Consider the following 22,836-nt stretch of genomic DNA (forward strand, 5'->3'; position numbering starts at 1 on the left):
ACCGTCGGGCCTAGGCCTATCGACTGGCTTGCTTCATTCACGTCTAAAACGGCATCTTTTTCTCTCTAGTGAGCATTTAATCTGCTGCCAGCTTGTGACTCCATATCGCCCAAAATGCATGATTGCATTGTATTCTCCACATTTCAGATATACTGTATACCACATGGCATTTTCTTTCAGTGAATCTTTTACTTTGCAATTACCTTCCTGCCCTCCTCTTGACTCCTTAGTCTTCATTAACATGAATCTTTTTGGCCTCAATAATCCAGTTACATAGTCTCTGTTTTTGGTTTTGGATTTTGTTAAATACATTTCTAAATAAATGCGACTTATAGTCCGGTGCGATTTATATATGTTTTTCTTGTTCATGACGCATTTTTTGACTGATGCGACTTATACTCAGGAGCGACTTATAGTCCGGAAAATACGGTATATACCGTATCTATCTTTTTGAAAATGACCAGTTTTTTCTCTCGCCAAACTGTTGACTAGATTCTTTCCCTTTTGCTAGCATGTCAGATATCAAAGGCCTGTTAGGTTGTCTAGTTTTGTTTAATGTCAAAGCATACTATGAAGTGCGCACATCCAAAAGTGTTTCAGAAGGTGCCAAATCAAAAAGGGCATACAAGTGAAAAAGTGAAAAAGACTTGCACACTGCCTTTGAACGACTCAACTTTTAATAGAAAAAAGACACAACATTTCGATCTTACGATCTTCTTCAGGCTTCTTCTGCCTGAAGAAGATCATAAGATTGAAACGTTGTGTCTTTTTTTTAAAAGTTGAGTTGTTCAAAGGCAGTGCAAGTCTAGTTTTGTTTAATACCATGGTATAGCTGTTGAACTGAGCGTCGCACAGCCTCTGAAAGTGAATCGGTCTCAATCGCCTGCAATCAGTTAGCATTATTTTTTTAACATTTAAAAAAATAAATAATAATGATGATTAACACATTCATTTTGACAGCACTAAATTAAACACATTACAGTTGACCACACCACAAAATTAACCACATATTACAATCACAGCAGACAAAAGAGAAAAGTGGTCTTCCTTCTCTGGTGGGTTACTCGGTGTGTCTCACTGACTGTCCAGAGGTATTTAGGGCAGCAGTGACAGCCACTAGGGCATTTGCACAGGTGTGGCTGGGAGTTGATGGAAGATGTTTGGGGGTTTCTGTAAGGGCATGTTTGACAGACGTCCAAACACTGGCTATCTTTGAATGTATTCTGTAAACATAGAAGGGGGCCCTTTTCACTTCTCGTGTTTCAGGGTATTGGAATGAGGCTCACCTCTCCACAATGCCTGGGGGTACATGGGGTTAGTCTGCTGTTGTATAGGGGATGTTTGTATGAGCACACTTACTGTGTATGTGTAGTTGAGCGTTCATGCATTACTATGGGGTAAAATAATGTCTCTCTCTCTCTCTCTCTCTCTGTTTGTGCATGTGCGTGTGTTTGTGTGATTGGTACCATGCATGGTCTTAGATAGATAGATAGATAGATAGATAGATACTTTATTGATCCCCAGGGGAAATTCAAGTCAGTCATTCAACACAGTGTGTGGGTGTGATTTGTACCATGTATGGTCATTGTAGTGTGTGTGTGTGTATTTGTGTGATTGGTACCATGCATAGTTTTGCACAGTTTGCCAGACATAATTTGGCTGTCATAAAGTTTGCGAGCATATATTAACACCTCCACTTAACCTATACATGCAGTAAACAATTTTATTGACAACAAATGTGGATGGCCAGCGACCACCCAGCTAATGTAAATAAAACACTGGCAGCTTGCTATAAACCCATACATGACAAGTACATTTCTACTGCAATTACTGTCTGTTATATGTCATGCTACAGCTGTAATAATTATTGATACAACATTATGATATGTTTTAATGTAATACCAACAAAATGTTGTAGTTACAAGCCAGGCAACATTTAATGAAATGTAATGGTATGTACGTACAGGTGGGAATGACCTAAATGATAGTGCCATCCTATTGCTGCAGTCATGTTGGGTAGGGAGTCATTCTATTTTACACCAGCTAGTCTGTGGCATAGCAAATAAATATCAGCCATATTTTATGGAAACTGATTGACTCATTTAAATTAGTGTGACACAGAAAATCAGGTTTGAAATAAAACTTTCATTTTTGACATTACCTGCACCACTTGAGTTTGATTGTATAGCACTATCATGTCAGGGAACCTGATATAGTAAAAGGACCGATGTGACGAGACTTTACGCTGTATCTTCAGTGAAAACTGACCTGAAAACTGAATCGCTATCTTCAGTGAAAACTGGGATTTCGAGTAGGCTGGAAGTTTATACCCTGTGCACTGCAGGGAAATCAACAAAACAACGCTCTAAGTAAAAAAAACAAAACGATGGGGGTGGATCCCCTAGCAATCACAATTAAACCACCAAAAGCTGGAAGAGGAGATCAGAGATCGGGAGGGATGTGCCTGGGGTGTTTATCATTACCCTCACATATTTCATTCTCAAGCCATGGTGCTTAATGAGCCAACAGTCTGTCAGTGCACTTCAAACATGCCTGCCAGATGTTCTGCCCATTTAAGTACACAGATCTGTCAGAGCTACAGAAAACAGGCATTTGGGGGCATCTGGGAGTATTAACACAAAGTGATCCTTAATTAAAAAAAGTGCTTGTAATCTTTTGTGTTTCCAGGGAACTCCAGGAAGGCAAGGTGTTGCAGGGAAGCCTGGTAGTCTTGGAGCTAAGGTCAGCAATGTTTTGGCAGGCAGACTAAAAGTATTTATATAGTTGTCATACAAGAAAAGTTTCATATTCTTGAGCACTGATGGTGAGTATGTAGTGGGGAATATGTGTTGACAATACGAAATATAGAATGTTTAGGTTTTGCATTTGGGCAGACACCTGCCCAAATGCAAAACCTAAACATTGTATATCCTCTCTGAAAATGCATTTCCTTATCTTAGCAAACTACTTGTTTTGTTTTTACTCATTGTTTTCCTGTGATCCCCTTCTAGGGTTCAGCAGGTGACCAGGGACCCACAGGACACAGAGGAGAGAAGGTCTCCATTTTAGTTTATTAAACATGTTTGTATACATGTACATTGTCACTGTAACTTCCCCAGACATCAAAATGTCTCTACTAAGTCCCTATTTTAGCCATGTGTTCCCTCTGATCTCATAACCTCTAACCTCATGACCTCTAATATCATGATCTCTAACCTCTGTCTCTCATCTCTTATCTTTAGGGTGACAGTGGACCGGCTGGCGATAGAGTAAGTTTCTGATTGCTGATTGTGCTAACCTGTAATATGTAATATCAGCTGTATACAGTAGGGGACATACCATATATACAGGGGACATACCATAGATATATGGGACATACAATAGATATACACTACCAGTCAAAAGTTTGGAGACAAGAAATTTCCATTCCACTCCATTATAGACAGAATACCAGCTGAGATCATTTGCATTGTTTTTTTTACTCAGGGCAGCAGTTTTCAGATTACATTATGTTCTTACATAATTCCAAAAGGGTTCTCCACTGTTTTCTCAGTTAGCCTTTTAAAATGATATCAGATTAGTAAACATAATGTGCCTTTGCAGCATTGGATGAATGGTTGCTGATAATGCTGCAATGTAGATGTTACTTTTGCAGTTATGTAAGCACATAATGTAATCTGAAAACTGTTGCCTTGATTAAAAAACAACGCAACTGATCTTAGCTAGTATTCTGTCTATAATGGAGTGAAATGGACATTTCCAAGTGTCTCCAAACTTTAGTAGTGTATATATGGGACCTTTCAGTTGTATACAGTAGGGAACATACCATAGATATATATACAAGACATACCTTCTCAAGTGTCTTTCCGAGTCTTCCAGTTCCAGTGTTTTCAAAATATTTTTTTTCTTTTTACCTCACAGGGCCCAAAAGGCCCATCTGGACAAAAGGTCTGTATTAACTGGCCCTTAAAAATGACTATGAATATTTACTTTGAATTACTTAATTGAGCGTCTCTCCGTTTCTCCATTTGTGTAACAGTGTTTGTTTTTCTTGTTTCAACACTCGTTTACAGGGAGAGAAAGGGCAGAATGGTGCGGATGGAAAAGACGGACTGATGGTGGGTTGCTTGTGTCTTTTTTTCATGGCTGAGCCACATATGGCCCTTCATTCTGCACATTTAACAAGAGGTCTGGAATATTATAAATGGGGAACACAAGACAATGTTGCGGCGAATTGCTCATAAACATGTGTAATTACATCAATTATATATGTTTACATAATACTTATGTGCTTTCATTAAATTTGCAGTCATTAGGTGTAAATGGATGCACAACACACCTGCAACTTGTGCGATGGCCAGCTAGTCATACAGTAGGATGAGTTTTGTTATTACAGTGCATAGAAGGAGTGGAGGAATTATTCAAAGTCAAAGTCAAAGTCAGCTTTATTGTCAATTTCTTTACATGTTCCAGACATACAAAGAGATCGAAATTACGTTTCTCACTATCCCACGGTGAAGACAAGACATATTTTACCAATTTAAGTCCACAGACAAACATAACATTCAAGTAAACAAAAAGTAAGTAAATAAGTAAATAAGAGGGCACATATAATAATGAAAAAATAAGAGCAGCAAAATTTGGTTGAAATTGTGCATAGACAGTCAATAAAATACTAGTGCAAAGTCAGGCCAATAAAAGGCTTGGGTAGTTCTGTTTGACCTAAGTAATAAAGAAAGTGGCATAGTGGTGCAAGTTATGTAAGAGCAGCAGAAGTGTTGTGTTTTCAGGACAACAACACCAAGTTGTAAAGTGTACAAGTGTGCAAGTGTTCAAGTGTGCAAGTGGAGTAGTGCAGGCGGCCATTGTGGGTCCAATGTCCAGGATGTTATGTAGCTGAGGGTGGAGGGGGGGAGAGGAGGGAGAGAGTTCAGCATCCTTACAGCTTGGTGTATGAAGCTGTTGGTGAGTCTGGTAGTGCGGGAGCGCAGGCTTCTGTACCTCTTCCCAGAGGGCAGTAGATCAAACAGATTGTGAGCGGGGTGACTTGCATCACTCACAATTTTGGTCGCCTTGCGGGTGAGGTGGGTGGTGTAAATGTCCTTCAGGGAGGGGAGTGAAGCACCAATGATCTTTCCAGCTGTGTTCACTATGCGCTGCAGGGCTTTCCTGTTGTATTCAGTGCAGCTTCCGCCCCACACAGCGATACAGCTGGAGAGGATGCTCTCAATGGTGCCTCGGTAGAATGTGGTCATGATGGCTGGTGGAGCACTTGCTCGCCTGAGTTTCCGCAGGAAGTACAGGCGGCGCTGAGCTCTCTTCGCCAGTGATGCAGTGTTGGTGGTCCAGGAGAGGTCTTCACTGATGTGCACCCCCAGGAATGTGGTGCTGCTCGCTCTCTCCACCACAGCACCGTCGATGGTCAGTGGCAGGTGTTGGGTGTGACCTCTCCGGAAGTCATATTAACATTGACAAAAGGGGATTATAGTTATAGTTTTTATAGTTATCATTTATTAACTAAAAGGGATTTACAGCAAAGGGAGCAGAGCAGAAATGGGGGATGGGAGAAATGTGATTTAATGACATGACATCACCAGCTGTAGTTGGAATAATGACAGTGTTTTCACAAGACATTTTTCACAAAACGTCCAAGTTTGGAAAATTCCCTTGTGTATTCATAGTAAAAAAACATTCTTGATTCAGTCCAGTATTGCAATAATATCTCTTCAAAAATTATATAAATCCATAACATTTAAAAGTTGTAAAGACCTCATCCCCTTATTGTACTTACTCCATCATCCCCCAACACTAGCGTAACATGTGGAGGAAGTATCCCAGACACTAACAGTCACAATGTTGTACCGCCCATTTTGAATTTAGTCCTTGATGTGGATGTTTACTCTAACCTACCAGAAGAGTTTATATAACCACTCAAGGTAAATTTGTTGTTGGCTTTGGGCCAAAGAACCAGACACCACTGAATTAAAGGCTGTTCCTTTAGAATTCATATGGGGCTTGCTCTTGCTCTGAAGTGTATGTTGGCAAATGTTTGCAAATGTGTCGCCTGCATGTTATAGGCCTAAGGCCTGTGAGTTTTTTCAAGGAGAGCAGACAAGTCACCTGCTGAGAAGTTGAACAAATTAGACATGTGGTACCATTTTTCTCTTGGATTTACTGTTTGTGTTGTGTCCAAACATAAGGGACATCCCACTGCAAGCTCATCTGCACACTATTCATTGTGCCCTATTTTTAATGGTCAGACACTTAAGGAAAGCAGAATTGTATAGTTCAAATTGCCTTTATCTGTTAAAAGCAGAACAGCTACAGAAAACGTGTCTTGAATGGCTGAAATTAGCTTTGTTGACATTGATCCATAGGAACACCTGGTGGCTACTTCTAGAGCAATCATGACTTGATTAGTTCCTCAAATGGCCTTTTGACATGAAAGGCGACTCCCATCACGCTTTAAATGGATCTCAGCAGTCTTTGTGTCCAACGTGTGTAGAAAAGTTTTGAAAGTCAAGCAAGTAAGCTTTACTCAAAGAGTGCATGAGTTGCTTGATGGTGTTTTAAGCCCCCACCGTCGACTTCAAGGCACCTAACCCTAACATTAACCCTAACCCTTGCCTAATCCTAGTGCCTTCCATGCAGCGCTGCCTGGAAGACGATGTTGGGAATTTAAAACACCATTATGCACATGAGTTAGTGTTAGTCATGCAGCTCTATCTGGCCATGAAATCAATTCAGCCGGACAAGAGAGGAAAAGAAGAAAGGGTACCAAGAAGGATGGAAAGAAAGAAAGAAAGAAAGAATGAATGAATGAATGAATGAATGAATGAATGAAAGGAATGAATAAATTAATGAATAAGTGAATGTGCATCAGATTTATTGAGATCAGGATGAACCATTTACTAGAGAAAATGAAAGAGATATTACATTGAAAAAGTAGTAGTTTTTTTGTCAGAAGTTTGAAGCAAGAGTTCTTGTGCATGCTAGGTGATATTATAGTAATTAGACAATACCCTAGTAGACAATACCTTATAGTAATAAGCAGTACACTTATGATAATTAGACAATAGCCATTACCGTGACACTTCACAAGTGCCAGAACATAATGGACATTTTTTTTGTGGAATTGTCTATGATCACCACAGGTGCCCACACAAAAAACACAAATACCGTACACTAACAACATTTTATATAATGTGTATAGGGGGAGCCTGGACTGGTTGGCCTGTCAGGTTGCAAAGGAGATGATGGCATGGAGGTATGTTTTTTTCTTCCTTATGTGTGTGTGCTTTGATCTGTTTCACAGACTTTCTCTGCCAACGTTGTCTCTCTATGTCTCTCACACACTCCTGTGCTTATTCATCAAGGTGGATTTCTCAGATGCACTCCCCCACTTGTTTATCCCAACTGAACCTTCAGTGCACCCTTTCTCAGACATTCATTTTATCATAACTCCTTTATCATGCACACACACACCAAAAGCTCCAAAGGCTGTTCGTACAGTATATCACTCCTGGTGCCATGTTCAGTTCTGAGTGCTGCAGGGATGTCAAGTTATGGTCCACTGATTAGTTTGTTTCTCTGGCAAAGTGTGCTGCAGTCCGAGCCAAAACATTTTTGGGTGTTCAAAGTCGTGCCTTGGGCGAGAGAGCCTTGTTTGGCGATATGCTCTCTCTCACTCTTCGACCGCTGTTAGACTACTTTAGTGCAAACAAACTTGGCAATGCTCCTTCTCAGTCAAGCATAAATAGCATAAATAGCATGAGTGGCTCGCCTGCTGTAGATCATGAAGTATATCATTGCATTGTTTCAACAACTTAGTCTTGATCTCTAAACATCTTAATTTGCCCAGGAGTTGGAGGGCTGCTTTTGTTGTCACCAAGCCTCATTCCTGTGGTCAGTTGGATTTGAAAAGACATGACTAACTGTGTGGTCGTTTCTTCTCAAAGTACAGAGTTGCCATCAATGTCCACACTGTACTGTATCTACAGGGGGAGCCAGGTCCTCCTGGACAAAGAGGAGATCCAGGGTCATTTGGAGGTCTGGGTGAAAAGGTAAAGCGTTGTAAAATATGTTGTCTGCACATTTCACTTTTGGTTTCCAGGTCAGTGAATCCATTATGAACAGATGTAGAACACACTTATAATCCCATTGTTAGAGTTAGGGCAGTATCAAGACTATAGTGAGTGTTTCAGGAAGAGCTCTTTGTAGAGCATTCCATGTAGATATCTTGTGTTTTTAAGTAATCCCTTAGAAACATGTAAGAATTTGAACATGAAATAATATACTGTGGCTATTTTTTGATAAGTTTCATTGTATGGAAATGTGTTTATAAGATGGTCAAGAGGTGATTCACCTGATACAGTACTTCATTGGTCTTGCCTAATAACTCATCTCAGCATGTGTGTCAAGGGAGAAACTGGACCAGTTGGATCTCCAGGACTCCCTGGGGTGCCTGGGCCCAGTGGACCAAAGGTAACCCCCCCACCCCCACCACAGCCCCTCCCATCCACCCAATTACAGTATACAGTAATTACTAGTAAATTGTGAGGAACTCCTGCCGAAACTAAACTTTTTTTTCTTGCACCATTTCATCGCTTAAGGGTGATTCAGGCTCCTCTGGCACAAGAGGCAACAAGGGAGACAGGGGTGATGATGTAAGTTTTCTTTTCTGATGTTTTTATTTATTTATTTATTTATTTTTTTCAAGCCTCACAGAAATCTGTCTCAAAAATTATTTACACACATCTCACATTACTTTGATGTACAGTACATTACTCACAAGAAACCAGTATTCTGAAGGCAGTGCCAATGACGTAATTGCATGGGGGCAGCCGTGGCCTACTGGTTAGCACTTCGGACCTGTAACCAGAGGGCTGCCGGTTCGAACCCCGACCAGTAGGCACGGCTGAAGTGGCCTTGAGCAAGGCACCTAACCCCTCACTGCTCCCCGAGTGCCGCTGTTGATGCAGGCAGCTCACTGCCCCGGGATTAGTGTGTGCTTCACCTCACTGTGTGTACACTGTGTGCTGTGTGTGTTTCACTAATTCACATATTGGGATAAATGCAGAGACCAAATTTCCCTCACGGGATCAAAAGAGTACTGGTATATATACTTATACTATACTGACATGACATACATTTTAATTACTATGGCAAAACTTTGCAAGGTATTTGAAATTATTTGAAAATTATGTTCTTGTTATGTAGTGTCATGTCTCAAGCCAGCCAACAGTTAACAACCATAACAAGCTGTTTTAACAGCTAACTCATCTCAGCATGTGTGTCAAGGCTCTGGTAGAGCATGACTGGAAAGCATGCATGTCTTACAGAGTCGACAACAAAGCATTTTCTAACTTTTGTGGATTTGTGGACTGTTCACTCATATGTCAAAGAGTGCAACAATAGAAAAAGCCACAAAGAATGCTGCTAAACCATAGCCATCTGGACTCCAGAGTCGTTTCCTGTTGGGACAGCTTGGTGTGCAATCAAGTATAAAATATCACTATTATGGTGCTAGTGCTAGTATTTGTCCATTTATAATCCAGAATGTTTTACAAACTATCCTCAAGGTTTGTTTATTTACATAAAAAATACAATGTATATGGTTTAAATATCGGTAACACTTTATTTTAATGTGTCACTGTTACAGTGTACTTACCTAATTAGGTACAGTGGTACAACCTGTGTAACAACATGTACTATCAGGTACTATCATTGTACTTGCATTATGTATTTGTGGGTACCTACATATAGTTGTTACATTGTAATACTGAGTGCTTTTACAAAACTTTGCCAATTTGCCTAAATTTTCATCAGAGGCAAAGAGCTGACCTGAGACCTGCTGGATGGGGTAAATCGGGTCATGATAGATGATATACAAAGCATGCTTAGCTCCAGTCAAGGCCTCATTGTCTTCAGTGTACATGTAACAGCTGTGCTGCTACAACCTTGTTACTCTTTGATACAGTGGAATAAACTGGAACAGGTCTTGTCTTGGAACAGGTCTACTAATTCACATGTACTGTGTGGTGTAACAGCAGACACGTTTCAACGCATCAATTACAGGATGTATATATGTAGATGTAAGTACTTAACTGGTACACTTTATTTTAATGGGTTTATTCCACTGTATCAAAAGAGTAATAAATGTGTACCAACACAGTTGATACATGTACTACAGTATGTAGGGTAATGGCAGACATGTTCCAAGACACCAATGACACAACATACATGTAATATGTAATTGTAAGTACTTAACTGGTACACTTCATTTTAATGGGTTTATGCCACTGTATCAAAGAGCAAAGAGCAACACTGTATCAAAGAGCAATAGTACATATATCAACACAGTTGATATATGTACTATGTAGTGAATTAGTAGACCTGTTTCAAGACATCGAAGACATAACATACATGTCATATGTACATGTAAGTAATTAACTGGTACACTTAATAGGTTTATTCCACTGTATCAAAGAGTAACAAGGTTGTAGCAGCACAGCTGTTACATGTACTGAAGACAATGAGGCCTTGACTGGAGCTAAGAATGCTTTGTATATCAAATCTATGACCAGATTTACCCCATCCAGCAGGTCTCAGGTCAGCTCTTTGCCTCTGATGAAAATTTAGGCAAATTGGCAAAGTTTTGTAAAAGCACTCAGTATTACAATGTAACAACTATATGTAGGTACCCACAAATACATAAGGCAAGTACAATGATAGTACCTGATAGTACATGTTGTTACACAGGTTGTACCACTGTACCTAATTAGGTAGGTACACTGTAACAGCGACACATTAAAATAAAGTGTTACCCGCTTAAAAGATTTTACAATAAATATACATTTGATGTCTTTGAACGTTTCTGAAAACAAGATATTTTCCTCGCTTTAAGCCCTGCATATGTCTTATACTTGTGAGGATTAGATCAACAGGTGGTGTTTTACAAGGCTTTTCAATGTGTCATGAGTCATATGTGCATGTACTGCATATGCAGTGCTATCAAATTGCATGGCTGGTTCACTTTGTGTTAAAGGAGCTGTTTAGAATCTGTAGCATAATGATGTAACTGTGAGTTTAACTGAAATATCATACGTTTATTTGTTTTACCCGGTATTTCTTATTTATTTATTTGTTTTACTCTAACATTCTATTGAATTTGTACCTGTTAGGCCTAAATACAATGCAAAAGTTTAGAAAAATTTACTGCATGTAGTTTGGTTGTTTTTTGTATATGAAGATGGTTATAGAAGTGTAATCACTTATATACACAAATATATACTGCATAAAATGTAATGGTGATATTAATGTCAGAATTTCTTTGCAGGGTGATTTTGGTGCTCCTGGGCCTTCTGGATCTGAGGTACTGGTCATGTCAGACTAATTGCTAACTGCAAATAATTCCACCAAATTTAAATTTTTTGCAATATGATAGAATAGTGAGTGCATAACATGACAAACATGTACAAACAACATTTACAAACAAACAAAATGTGAAACATACATACAAACATCACCAGCCATTTGATCAATAAGGAAGACATGCAAAAGTTTTAACTATTTTAACTTCCTTTATGCTTATCAGTTGAAGCCCTTGTAGAATTCATAAAAAAGTTTTTGTATTGGAAAAAAAAGGGAAATCACTTGGTCTTCTCTGGCCCTTCCTCTTGCTACAGCTCCGTCCACTCAATCTGACATGTCTCCGTAGGTCCCACACACTGTACAGCGTCACACAAACATATCATCTGGTAAACTACACCTCATCCCATTCAATGTAATGGGCCTACATTGACTTATTTTAAGCACACTACTTTAAATGATTAGGTGAGCCTCTGTGAAGAACAGCAAGTAAACCTCTTATTTTACATATACATCAGGCTACTGTCCAATCTTAGCTAAAATAGTAATAAGATGGACTTACAATGTGGACAAATTAAGATCTGAAGTAGAATGTTGTCACAAGCTTTCTTTAGGGGTCCCAACACTTATGCATCATCATCTTATTTTATTTAAGGTTGGTTGGTTTGTTAATGTAATGTAAACTAATTTAACAGAAATAGCATTTAGACCAAACATGTTTTTAACTACAGTTTAAACTGCTGTTTAAAATTATGTTTTAAAGATTATTTTAAGAGTATTTGATCATAATTGGTACTATTACAGGCAGTCATAAAGCTGTTATGTCTTGAAATTCTGTTAGAGGAAGAAGCTCTGTTATTGGCCGGGCACACAGTTAACCCAGTATGAGTAATAGTGAACATGAATAGTGAACATATATACAGTAATAGTGAATAGCAAAATAGTATATGTGATAGTAAAAAGCATCTCTTCCCTAATCTCTGTAGGGTGGGAAAGGAGAGAAAGGGACTAAGGGGGCCTCCCGGGATCCGGGGCGGACCAGGCGAGAAGGTAGGCCTACATCACATGACATGACACCAAACATGTTCACCTGATGCACAGTAATGCATTTGGTCATTCTCGCAGATGTAATCCTTATGTTCTGAAATGAGTCCAGTACTTGATGCCAGCTCCTACAATAATTTATGTGAGCGCTTTGGTATTGTTATTCAAATCACCCCAGTCATCTGGATCTATATTAAGCAGCATGATTCATTCAAATTCTTTGTACATAACACATGCACTGTGGTGATAGCCTGGCAGTGGAATATATATAGCTAGCAGCTTGGTGGTGAACATCAAATACAAGAAAATTATTTTTTCAATATATGGTGCTAATTTCATTGTAATTGTCAACTAATTGAAATCTAACAAAAAAATGGAGCTTGAAGTATTCACAAAGCTCTGCATTTGATATTTGTTACTCAGAACAACCAATTAAAGGTTGCCAAAATTGCTCATAAAATCTCTTTGGTCTCACCCAGGGGTGTGTTTCTAGAAAGCGTAGCTGGCTAACTTCCGTCGCAACCTTTTAGTAGGGCGGCTAAGGGCAGTTTTTCAGTGGAATCATGCAAATAGTGATATAAGCACCAAATTTGGCAGAGTTGTTCTCTAGGGCATACTAAAACTATTTGTCCGATTGGCCACTAGAAAATACAAGATGGCGGTCATATTTCAAGATGGACCCAAAAATGTACCCTACCCGAATTAATCCACCAGTCCACTTACCAAGTTTTGGCTTTGATACATGAAAGACTGTTGAGATCTCACTTTGGCGGCACTGCAGTCATCTGACATCTTTTTTTTTTTTTTTTATCTTTCACACACACGTACAGTTGTTTGAATCACAGATGTATAGTTAAAGTGAGTGAAAGGAAAAAGCAAACTGTCAGTAGTCAGTAGGGGGCTGCAATGCCACCAAACAGGAAGTCAGGTCATATTTCAGCAACACTTTCATGTATCAAAGACAAACTTGGTACATGGACTGGTGAATTCATTGCAAGGACGCACATACAATTTGGTGCCTTTTGACCTCTAGGGGGCACTGCATACGGCAAATATGCCTTTTGGTTGTGTTAATGCATGTAGCCTAACGTTTGATTCATATGCCCAGTTTTCAAAAATGAGTTAGTGTTGGAATCCTCAGATCCTCCTCTGTCTGATACTGTTGGTGAAATTGAGCCAGTACGCATAGGCCTATTTCTATGAGAAAAAAACATTGTCAGGTGCATTTTTGGTGGCCATCTTGAAATATGGCCACCATCTTGGATTTTTGGCCAATCGGGGATTTTTTTTAAAGTATGCCCTAGAGAACAACTGTGCCAAATGTGGTGCTTGTATCACTATTTGCAGGATTTTGCCCAGCTATTTGTAGTTAGAACCGTGGTTCTTGGATTTGATTGTTGATTGTGTGGCGGCAACATCAAATACATCTCTCTCTTTCTATGGCTCTGGTCTCTCTCACCTTGAGTGATTCAGGTGTCCAAAATAAAGCTTAGAGAAGGGAGGTGGGGGCATTAGTTAAATTTGAAAGCTGAAACCATGTCCACACAATGACTGTTTTCCTGAAAACGGTAATATTTGTTATCGTTTTGGCCTTGCTTCCACACGAAGACAGCGTTTTAGGTAACCAAAAAAACGAAAACTGGTTCCAAGGTGAGAACTTTTGAAAACCGAGTTTTTCTTGTGCCGTGTGACCATGCAAAAATGACATGGGCCCACCCCAACCTCTAGCACTTACCCAGGTAATTACATTACATTACATTACATTTGGCTGACGCTTTTTAACCAAAGCGACTAACAACATGGTAAACAGTAAGTTTTAGAACAATTCTCACAATTTCAGGACAGTTTAAAAAAAACATTAGAGTACAGTAGGAATAAGTGCGTCGGTGAGTGCTGTTTTTAACATTTACTTGTCAGTTTAAAACGGCTGGTGAGTGCTAGGATCAGTAAGACTTGTTGAAAAGTTGCCGCCGAGCCAGCCAGGAGTCGAACCTAGAATCTTCTGATCCGTAGTCAGACGCGTTATCCATTGCGCCACTGGCCCTGACAGGTAATGTATAGACTGTATAAAATAGAGAATTCTATAAAATAGTGAATCGTGAAGCATCTGCACCACCACAGCGACATCTACTTGCCTGGCACATGCACTATAGCGTTTTCGCCTGCCCTGTTTACACCTCTTCGTGAGGACACAAGAACTTTTTCAAACGGGTCGTTAAAGGTGTTAAGATGGTAAGAGAAAATATAACTCGTTTTTGTGCAGATGTGGCTTGAGTGTGTTGAAGAATGCCATGTGTTTTGGTTTTTAACACCTAATAAATGTTTTTCACTCCAAGTGCGAATGGAATATCAGTGTCACCTCTTTCCCTCCAGGGTGACCTAGGGCCTCCAGGAGCCCAGGGACACGAGGGCCCATCTGGAGAAGTAGGATCAGTGGTAAGCCATGTCGTCTGTGATGTATTGGCTGTATGTGTGCACATGTGTGTGCGTCAGGGATGGAAATTTAAAAAAAATTCCACCTGCCACTGTGGCTGGTGGATTCCAAAATCTACCAGCCACTCAACTGTTTTACCAGCCACTAGAGAAATGGCATGAAAATGTGATATCTTGATCGGCATTATTGCGATAGGACTAAAATGTGCTGAATTTTGCCCTAAACCTACAAGTACAGTAGGCTAGCAACAAAACTAAAAGCCAACAGAACCACAATAATATGCCATAGTGTCATGTCATAAAAGTGGTGTGGCTCCTTTAAGACTCCGTTTGTGTGAGTTCTGGAGCATCCTATAATCGACTCTCCAACTTGATCTAACTATACTGTACATCATCTGATTTAAATATTTACATGTATCAAGGCAATATTTAACATTTAGTATTTATTTTCTGTTTGGCCTGTTATGAAATGCACTGAACAATAAATTCACAGCTCAGCTTTAGGAAACTTAATGCTTAGCATTTTGTGAAACTACATTGGAAAAACTCTGGTTTTAATATTTACAGTTATCTAGGCGATATTGTTAACATTTATTTTGTATTTGGCCGTATTGTGTATTACAACAGTCCAAAGTTAGAGACCTCGTAGACATTTGCTTCAATTTCAAAACCGGATTACTCTGGAACGGCTAATTGCATAACGGAATGCTTTACACCTTTGTGTTCGGTAAATTCTGCTGTTTATTACAGTGCATGAAAATGCACTGTACTGTTCTTCCTAGGCAACTTCTTCTACTTCTTCTTATTATTATTATTCCGCTTACCACTTTTATTCTTCTTCGAATTTCTCTTGAATAGTTTAACGTTTTAGAAACTTCATTCAAACTTTGTAACGTAGGTCTTCAAACAGATCAGGTTGGTATGTCTTTTCAACTTTGAAACTTTTATACTTTTTAAACTATTAAAGAAAAACATTTTTAAAAATCCCCATAGATTTAACATTGCCGATTATGACATCATAATACGGCCATTAAGCAATTAGAATCCTATGGCAGGTGTTCAGGCCACCTGGATCAACTGCCAGTCTCAGGCTTTAAGCATACAAACTGGCCCTATTAAGACTACACATCCTGTTCAACTGCTTCCTCTGCCCAAAATTGTTTCAAAATAAAAGTCCTCACTACAATAATCCACTGTTAAACAATTTAACCCTTTAAACTACTGAACTTTTTTACATTCAACTTTTAAATGGTCTACTTTTAAACTATCATTAAACTATCTATCTATTAAACTAGCTGTCTATCAACAACTTTTAAACTATCTACATTCAACTTTTAAACTTTTAAACTGTATACATTCAACTTTTAAACAGTCTACTTTTAAACTATTATTAAACTATCTATTAAACTAGCTGTCTATCAACAACTTTTAACTTGTCATCAACTATGTCAACACTTGTCATCAACTATGACTCCTACCCACTGTAGCTAGTTAGCATGGTTAGCATAGTTAGCATGTTAGCATTGTTAGCATATTTAGCAAAACTGCTAAAAATGATTAGCTAGGTTAGCTAAGTCACATGGTTAGCATAGTTAGCATGTTAGCATGCTAGTTAGCATCGTTAACATAACTACTAAAAATGATTAGCTAGGTTAGCTAAGTCACATGGTTAGCATAGTTAGCATGTTAGCATGTTAGTTGGCATAGTTAGCATAACTACTAAAAATGATTAGCTAGGTTAGCTAAGTCACACGGTTAGCATAGTTAGCATGCTAGCATAGTTAGCATGCTAGTTAGTATAGTTAGCATAACTACTAAAAATGATAATCTAGGTTAGCTAAGTCACATGGTTAACATAGTTAGCATGTTATCATTGCTAGCATAGTTGGCATGTTTAGCAAAACTGCTAGAAAACATTAGTTAAGTTAGCTAAGTAGCATGGTTAGCATAGTTAACATTGCTAACATAGTTAGCATGTTTAGCAAAACTGCTAGAAAACGTTAGCTAAGATAGCTAAGTAGCATGGTTAGCATGTTAGCATTGCTAGCACTGCTATAAAACATTAGCTAAGTAGCATGGTTAGCATAGTTAAAAATCTTAGCATAACTGCTAGCAAACATTAGAGCCATTCCAACTTTTAGTTATCGTCAAATATCTACCTATACACAGCCATTAAACTATTTGAATATCAACATTCATTAAACTTCCAGTCTGTCAACAACTTTTAAACTATTTACCTTCAACTTTTAAACAGTCTACTTTTAAACTATCAACTTTTATTAAGCTATGCAACCACCATGTCTATCCTAGCATCACCGTAGTAACCATCTCTGTATTATCGGTTTTAACTATACATGATATTGTGGGGCCTGAGGCGATGGGTGGCACGCAGGTCCTCCCCTCTGTCAGGTCGTCGCAGTATAACTGCAGGGGCTGGGTGGAACTGTGGCCATTAATGGGTGCCCAGGTTGGCAATCAGTCAGGCAATCAACCAGGCAATCAGTTATTCCTATTATTATACTTATCATTAATAGAGGCAATTACAACTCCTCTCCTCTGAACCCTCCCTCTCTCCCTCTCTATGTTCCAGCCTCTCCTCCTGGCCCAACAGCAAACCAGCCTTATACATATGCACACACACACACACACACACACACACATACATCCTCACATACTCACTACCCCTCACCCCCATCCCCACCCCATCCCAACACCACCTCATTCACACTCTTAGAGCTACCATCGCACCCCATCCCCCTTCTTTTTCATTCAGGTCATCAATTTCATCCCTGATAATCATATCTGTAATCATCCTGGGACTTAAAATCATCCTTAGCCTTTTCTGTTATTAATGTTATGTTGTGTTATGTTTGTGGAAGCCAAGTCAATGTGATGTCTTGTTAAGTTACAGTATGTGTTTATGTAATGCACGCCTGTTTTGTCGTATGTAGTATTCATGTGCATGTCGTAGTGTTGCATTTTCTGTAATGTCAATGATGTTTGCAAAAAAAAAAAAAAAAAAAACTATACATGATATTTTACATCACAACTTTAGCATTTTCATGCAAATTCCTTGGAATTGCATTTCTAGTTCTGATATGTAATCTCTTGAATGAAAAGTTTGTGGGATATTCCACCACAACGAATGGGTGTGGAGATGTCCGCCTGTTTGCCTCATAGGTCTAAATAGTAGCATGTCATCTTGTTTTCCGTGAAGGTGTCGCGGGCCGGATTAAAATAGCGGGCCACTTCAAAAAGACAAATTCGGCGTGAGAATATTAGTCTGTTTAGATACAGCAACAGATCCACAGATCTCACTAGATTTGTTTATGCAGCCATCCTGAAATAAGATAGCAGTGGCACATGAAAGCATAGCGACAGTTTCTTAATGGTAATGGAAAAAAGTGAAGCACTGCACCAGTGACTATAGGCTATGCTGCAGGTGGCGGCTCACTGGTAGTTGTTGAACTTCAAATCAGCGCGATTTACGGCTGGTAACGTTACATGATCCCTACAGACACTTTCTTATTTTTAACCGTCAATAACTATGAAAATTAGATCGGATCTGACTATTTGTGGTAGCCTATGCTAGCTCATCTACCCGCCACAGTGGCTGGTAAGTTGACCAAATTCACTCGCCAGCGCACAAAACTACCCGCATTTGGCGGGGGGCGGGTGGCTAATTTCCATCCCTGGTGTGCGTGCGTGTGCGCTTGTGAATGACTGAGTGAGTGAGTCAGTGACAGGGTGTATGTCCTTCACATGGTTAATTGCTGTGTGCTCAAAAGATAAAATGTGATATGACACAGCCAGAAACCCATATCTGGTTTCAGAATTAAATCAGCAGAAGACTATGAACTTCAAATTTTGAAGCTTTGTCTTGTTTACACAGACATTTCACATTGTGAATTTTCTGTTGCCTTGCATTGAAGTTTCTCTCTCTATCTCACTCTCCCTGCATGTGTGTGTATGTGTGTGTGTTTGTCTCTGTGTTTGTTATGCAGGGTGCAAATGGAGTTTCTGGTCTAAAAGGCTACAAAGGAGAACCAGGCCCTACGGGTCCTGAGGTATTAGCACCCCTTGTTAATCTATTTTTTTATTCAGTTCAGTTTTGGCTCACTTTATCCGTGTTTTGAGTGGCACAGACCATTTAATGTGTTGTTGCAAAGCTGGCCTTGTGTTGCTACGCCTGCACACACTTAGTGCCAGTCAGTGATCAAACTGTCTCTGACTAGTGAAATGAACACACTTGGAGTGTATTAATGTGGTCATTTTTGGCTGTTCCATTCCATTTCCACTGGTGTGGCCTTAGTTTTTCTGGTGAGCTGTGTTCTTTCCAGCTCTGTGTTCTTTCCAGTTCTTTTCTCAATTTCCAGCGAACATCAAAATGCAGAAAAGCATTCGTAACTGATTTCACAGCTGCTCCAAGCCTGTCTATGGAGCAGCTGTAGAACTATGGAACTCACTGTAAAATGTACCGGTAAAAATCTTATGAACTGGACTGGACCTTCTAACTGCATTGTCATTGTAAATAGTAGTAAAGCTAGTCCTATATATTGGCTACGTTTTGGTGCCCCCTCTGTCCCTTGGTGCCCAATGCATAATGCGCGGTGCGCGTGGTGGTAGTGGTGGGACTGGTAGCGCCAATAAAGACATTCATTTGGATGTTGTGTTATTTACCGAAGAATACTTTCTCTGTTGTTGCAGATTTGTGTTAGTGAGGTAGTGCACAAATGTTTGTGGCTTTGAACAGAAAATGAGGACGAGTGTTGGTTTAGAACACATATACGCTTTCTGAAATTTACATATATACAGTACATAAGCAAAACATTTAGTTTAAAAAATCAAAGAACCAAGGGAAGAGCATGTAAGACTTGTGGTTTACAAGGAGTAGCAAGGGTAGGAGATCGAGATGAGTTGAGAGGCATGATTTATTTTCCTCAGATAGTTCATGCGGCACTGTGCGGCATGCGATACATCTAGTTCTGCACATTATTATTGTTATAGTGTATGATATGGATGTTTCTGTCCTCCTGAGCTAAAGTAATATAGTTGTTAGAGTTATAGTTATCGTTTCCTGAGCTAAAGTAATATAGTTGTTAGAGTTATAGTTATCGTTTCCTGAGCTAAAGTAATATAGCTGTTAGAGTTAATGTTTATCGTTTCCAGTGTGAACGGGCCCTCTGCGGGAGTTCTAGCCATGTAAAGTTTTGAATTCATAGGAAGCATTAGAAATACCAAATGGAACTCTCCCATTACGGTAACTTGGCTTTGCAGAAAAACATCTGCTAAAGGTAAATATGTCTTTCTGTGTCTGCATTGTGTGTGTACTAGGGGGTGAAGGGCACCAGAGGCCTGCCTGGGCCCCCTGGAGAACGTGGCTCAACAGGAGAGAGGGTGAGTCACCACAGCCTGGCCCTGACTCTGTCCCAAAAAAAAAAGAAACCTGTAAAAATGTACTGGTACATTTTTTGTGTGTGTGTATATTTTTACAGATGATTATGTCACTCCCTTAATGGAAGGTTCCTTAATATATAATGTACCGGTAAGCGAGGACGGCACTCTCAGTTCTCTTTCAAACTTTTAATCACCAACAAGGATGTTGCCGATTAAAAGTTTGAAAGAGAACTGAGAGTGCTGTCCTTGCTTACATTATAATGCCTGTGTACTGTGCAAGCCTGGGTCGAAACGGCCAACAACATTGCATGCAGTGAGGAGTTACTCCTGTAGCATTCACTCAGAGGCCATGATATTTATCTTTATGTAATGCGTTTCACTGTAATGCCTCTGTGTTATACGACTCTCTGACATCTTGAGTGATTAAATGGTGTTCATTTCTTGTTGTTTCCTTGAATGTAACAGGGAGAAGATGGATTCCCAAGTGAAGGGCAACTAGGATACGCAGGATTCCAGGTTTCCCCTCACACCATTCTCCTTTTATCCTCAGTCCATTTATCCTCTACACTTCCATGGCTTTGTTATGGGGCCAATGTCAGCTCTTTCTCCAGAAGTCATTTTAGTACCCCAGTGTAGGAAAATTCTGGAGAACTCATTTACTGCAGCTGCCTGGAAGCTTTAGCCGTTGGCAGAACCGATTGGGTTTTTGTACCGATAGTACTCGGTGACTTCGAGAAACAGAAATCTATGTGAAAAATCGTCAGAACTCTCCTTTATGTAGGCTATTTATATATGTTGATCTTGATGATTCTTGAATATGATAGTTCCTGTTGGCATGCTAGTGTTTCAAAACACTTCACCTTCACAGTGGAGACTTATAAGTATAGTATATGATGTATACATACTCTTTTGATCCCGTCTCTGCATTTATCCCAATCCGTGAATTAGTGAAACACACTAATCCCGACAGAGTGAGCTGCCTGCTACAGCGCCACTCGGGGAGCAGTGAGGGGTTAGGTGCCTTGCTCAATGGCACTTCAGCCGTTCCTTCTGGTCGGGGTTCGAACCGGCAACCCTCCAGTTACAAGTCCGAAGCCCTAACCAGTAGGCCACGGCTGCCTACTTATTGAAGGGGCATTGAAACTGGGGGGGATTTACTGTAAGACTGGTTAGACTGTGGACCATAGTACTGTATTTCTGTTGCCAGAGCAACTTGAATTGGATCTTTTCATAAGAAGGATTCCTAGCATCCCAAATGCACACCAAGACAAACACAAACACAGACACACATGCAGAGAGAGAGAGGGGGGTTGAAACACAGTCAGCAACATAGATAGATACAACCCCAAGGGAAAATTCCAGAAACATCTTTTCTGGGCTGGTGGATGGATCATTCTCTTCCATGTAACTATTGTGATTACAGTGCTGTAAGTAGTAGCAGATGCTGAAGTCTAGTCAAGAAAACCAATTTCCAGTTGAACTTTCCACCTAACTCTTTTAGCAGGACCCGATAATTTAACACTGTTAAATTAACATTAACATTAAACACTGATCTTTTTTTGTTGATTTCACCTTTGTATTATTATGACCGCCCGCTGTGGCGGTCATATAGGTTTAGTCAGATTTATTTATTTATTTATTTATTTATTTTCTTTTCGCATGCCCAAATTTCCGTCAATGATTCCCGGGACACTGAAAGACCGGGTTACCGCGAAACTTGGTGGACATGTAGCCCCACATGGATAGCATGGAACCATCGTTTTTCGTTTTGATCTGTAGCCCCTCCGCTGAATTGGACCCCGAAGGAGGGTAGGGCGAACACAGTTTTCTGTGAATATCTCGAAAACCGTAGGGTTTAGGAGGACCATTTTTTTGTATGTTGATCTCAGGGGCCATGTCAACCCATTCCATAACCACTCATTTCATGTATAAGCGCCACCTAGTTAAACACAAAAAGTAAAAAAATGAGGTGGTGTAATTGAAGGTATCTGTGACCTAACATAGTCAAAACTGCACAAAATTGGAAGTGTAGGATCATTATGACACCCTATGTATGCACGCCAAGTTTTGTGGAATTCCGTTCATGGGGGCCACACAATAAATTAATTTATGTTACTATACACCAACTGGCCTGTAGGTGGCGGAGACAGTTTTCTGTGAATATCTCGAGAACCGTAGGGCCTAGGAGGTCCACCTTTTTTGTATGTTGGTCTTAAGGGGCATGTCAACCCATCCCATTACCACTTATTTCATGTATAGCGCCACCTAGTTAAAAATTAAAAAGCAAAAATGAGGTGTTTTCATCTCAATATCTCTGGCTGACAAGGTCAAAACTGCACGAAATTAAAAGAGTAGGATCATTATGACACCCTCTGAATGCATGCCAAGTTTTGTGTACTTTCGTTCATGGGGGCCTTACAATAAAATAATTTATGTGTACATTTAGTGGCGTACACCAACAAGGATTCGGGACACTGAAAGACCGGGTACACAAACTTGGTGAGCATGTACCCCACATGGATAGCATGGAACCGTCATTTTTAGTTTTCATCTGCAGCCCCGCTGGACTGGACCCCGAAAGGAGGGTAGGGC

The 22,836-nt window shown here is 39.8% G+C and overlaps 1 protein-coding gene and 1 non-coding gene across 2 annotated transcripts in view; one reads left to right on the forward strand and one right to left on the reverse strand.

Annotated features, from left to right (window-relative positions):
• Positions 1 to 22,836, forward strand: part of LOC125306648 (collagen alpha-1(VI) chain-like) — a 45,738-nt gene that overhangs the window by 12,293 nt on the left and 10,609 nt on the right. The window contains exons 10-24 of the mRNA XM_048262139.1: positions 2,689 to 2,742; positions 3,012 to 3,056; positions 3,243 to 3,269; positions 3,922 to 3,948; positions 4,074 to 4,118; positions 7,214 to 7,267; positions 8,001 to 8,063; positions 8,422 to 8,484; positions 8,613 to 8,666; positions 11,339 to 11,380; positions 12,370 to 12,420; positions 14,788 to 14,850; positions 18,852 to 18,914; positions 20,182 to 20,244; positions 20,710 to 20,760. Coding sequence (XP_048118096.1) covers positions 2,689 to 2,742; positions 3,012 to 3,056; positions 3,243 to 3,269; positions 3,922 to 3,948; positions 4,074 to 4,118; positions 7,214 to 7,267; positions 8,001 to 8,063; positions 8,422 to 8,484; positions 8,613 to 8,666; positions 11,339 to 11,380; positions 12,370 to 12,420; positions 14,788 to 14,850; positions 18,852 to 18,914; positions 20,182 to 20,244; positions 20,710 to 20,760 — 765 coding nt within the window. The remainder of the gene's footprint in view (positions 1 to 2,688; positions 2,743 to 3,011; positions 3,057 to 3,242; positions 3,270 to 3,921; positions 3,949 to 4,073; positions 4,119 to 7,213; positions 7,268 to 8,000; positions 8,064 to 8,421; positions 8,485 to 8,612; positions 8,667 to 11,338; positions 11,381 to 12,369; positions 12,421 to 14,787; positions 14,851 to 18,851; positions 18,915 to 20,181; positions 20,245 to 20,709; positions 20,761 to 22,836) is intronic.
• Positions 14,386 to 14,458, reverse strand: trnar-acg. The gene has a single exon. It is a non-coding gene; the product is annotated as a tRNA-Arg (tRNA).

The sequence above is a fragment of the Alosa alosa genome, chromosome 13 (assembly GCF_017589495.1).
Source record: "Alosa alosa isolate M-15738 ecotype Scorff River chromosome 13, AALO_Geno_1.1, whole genome shotgun sequence".
In the NCBI taxonomy this organism is placed as follows: domain Eukaryota; kingdom Metazoa; phylum Chordata; class Actinopteri; order Clupeiformes; family Clupeidae; genus Alosa; species Alosa alosa.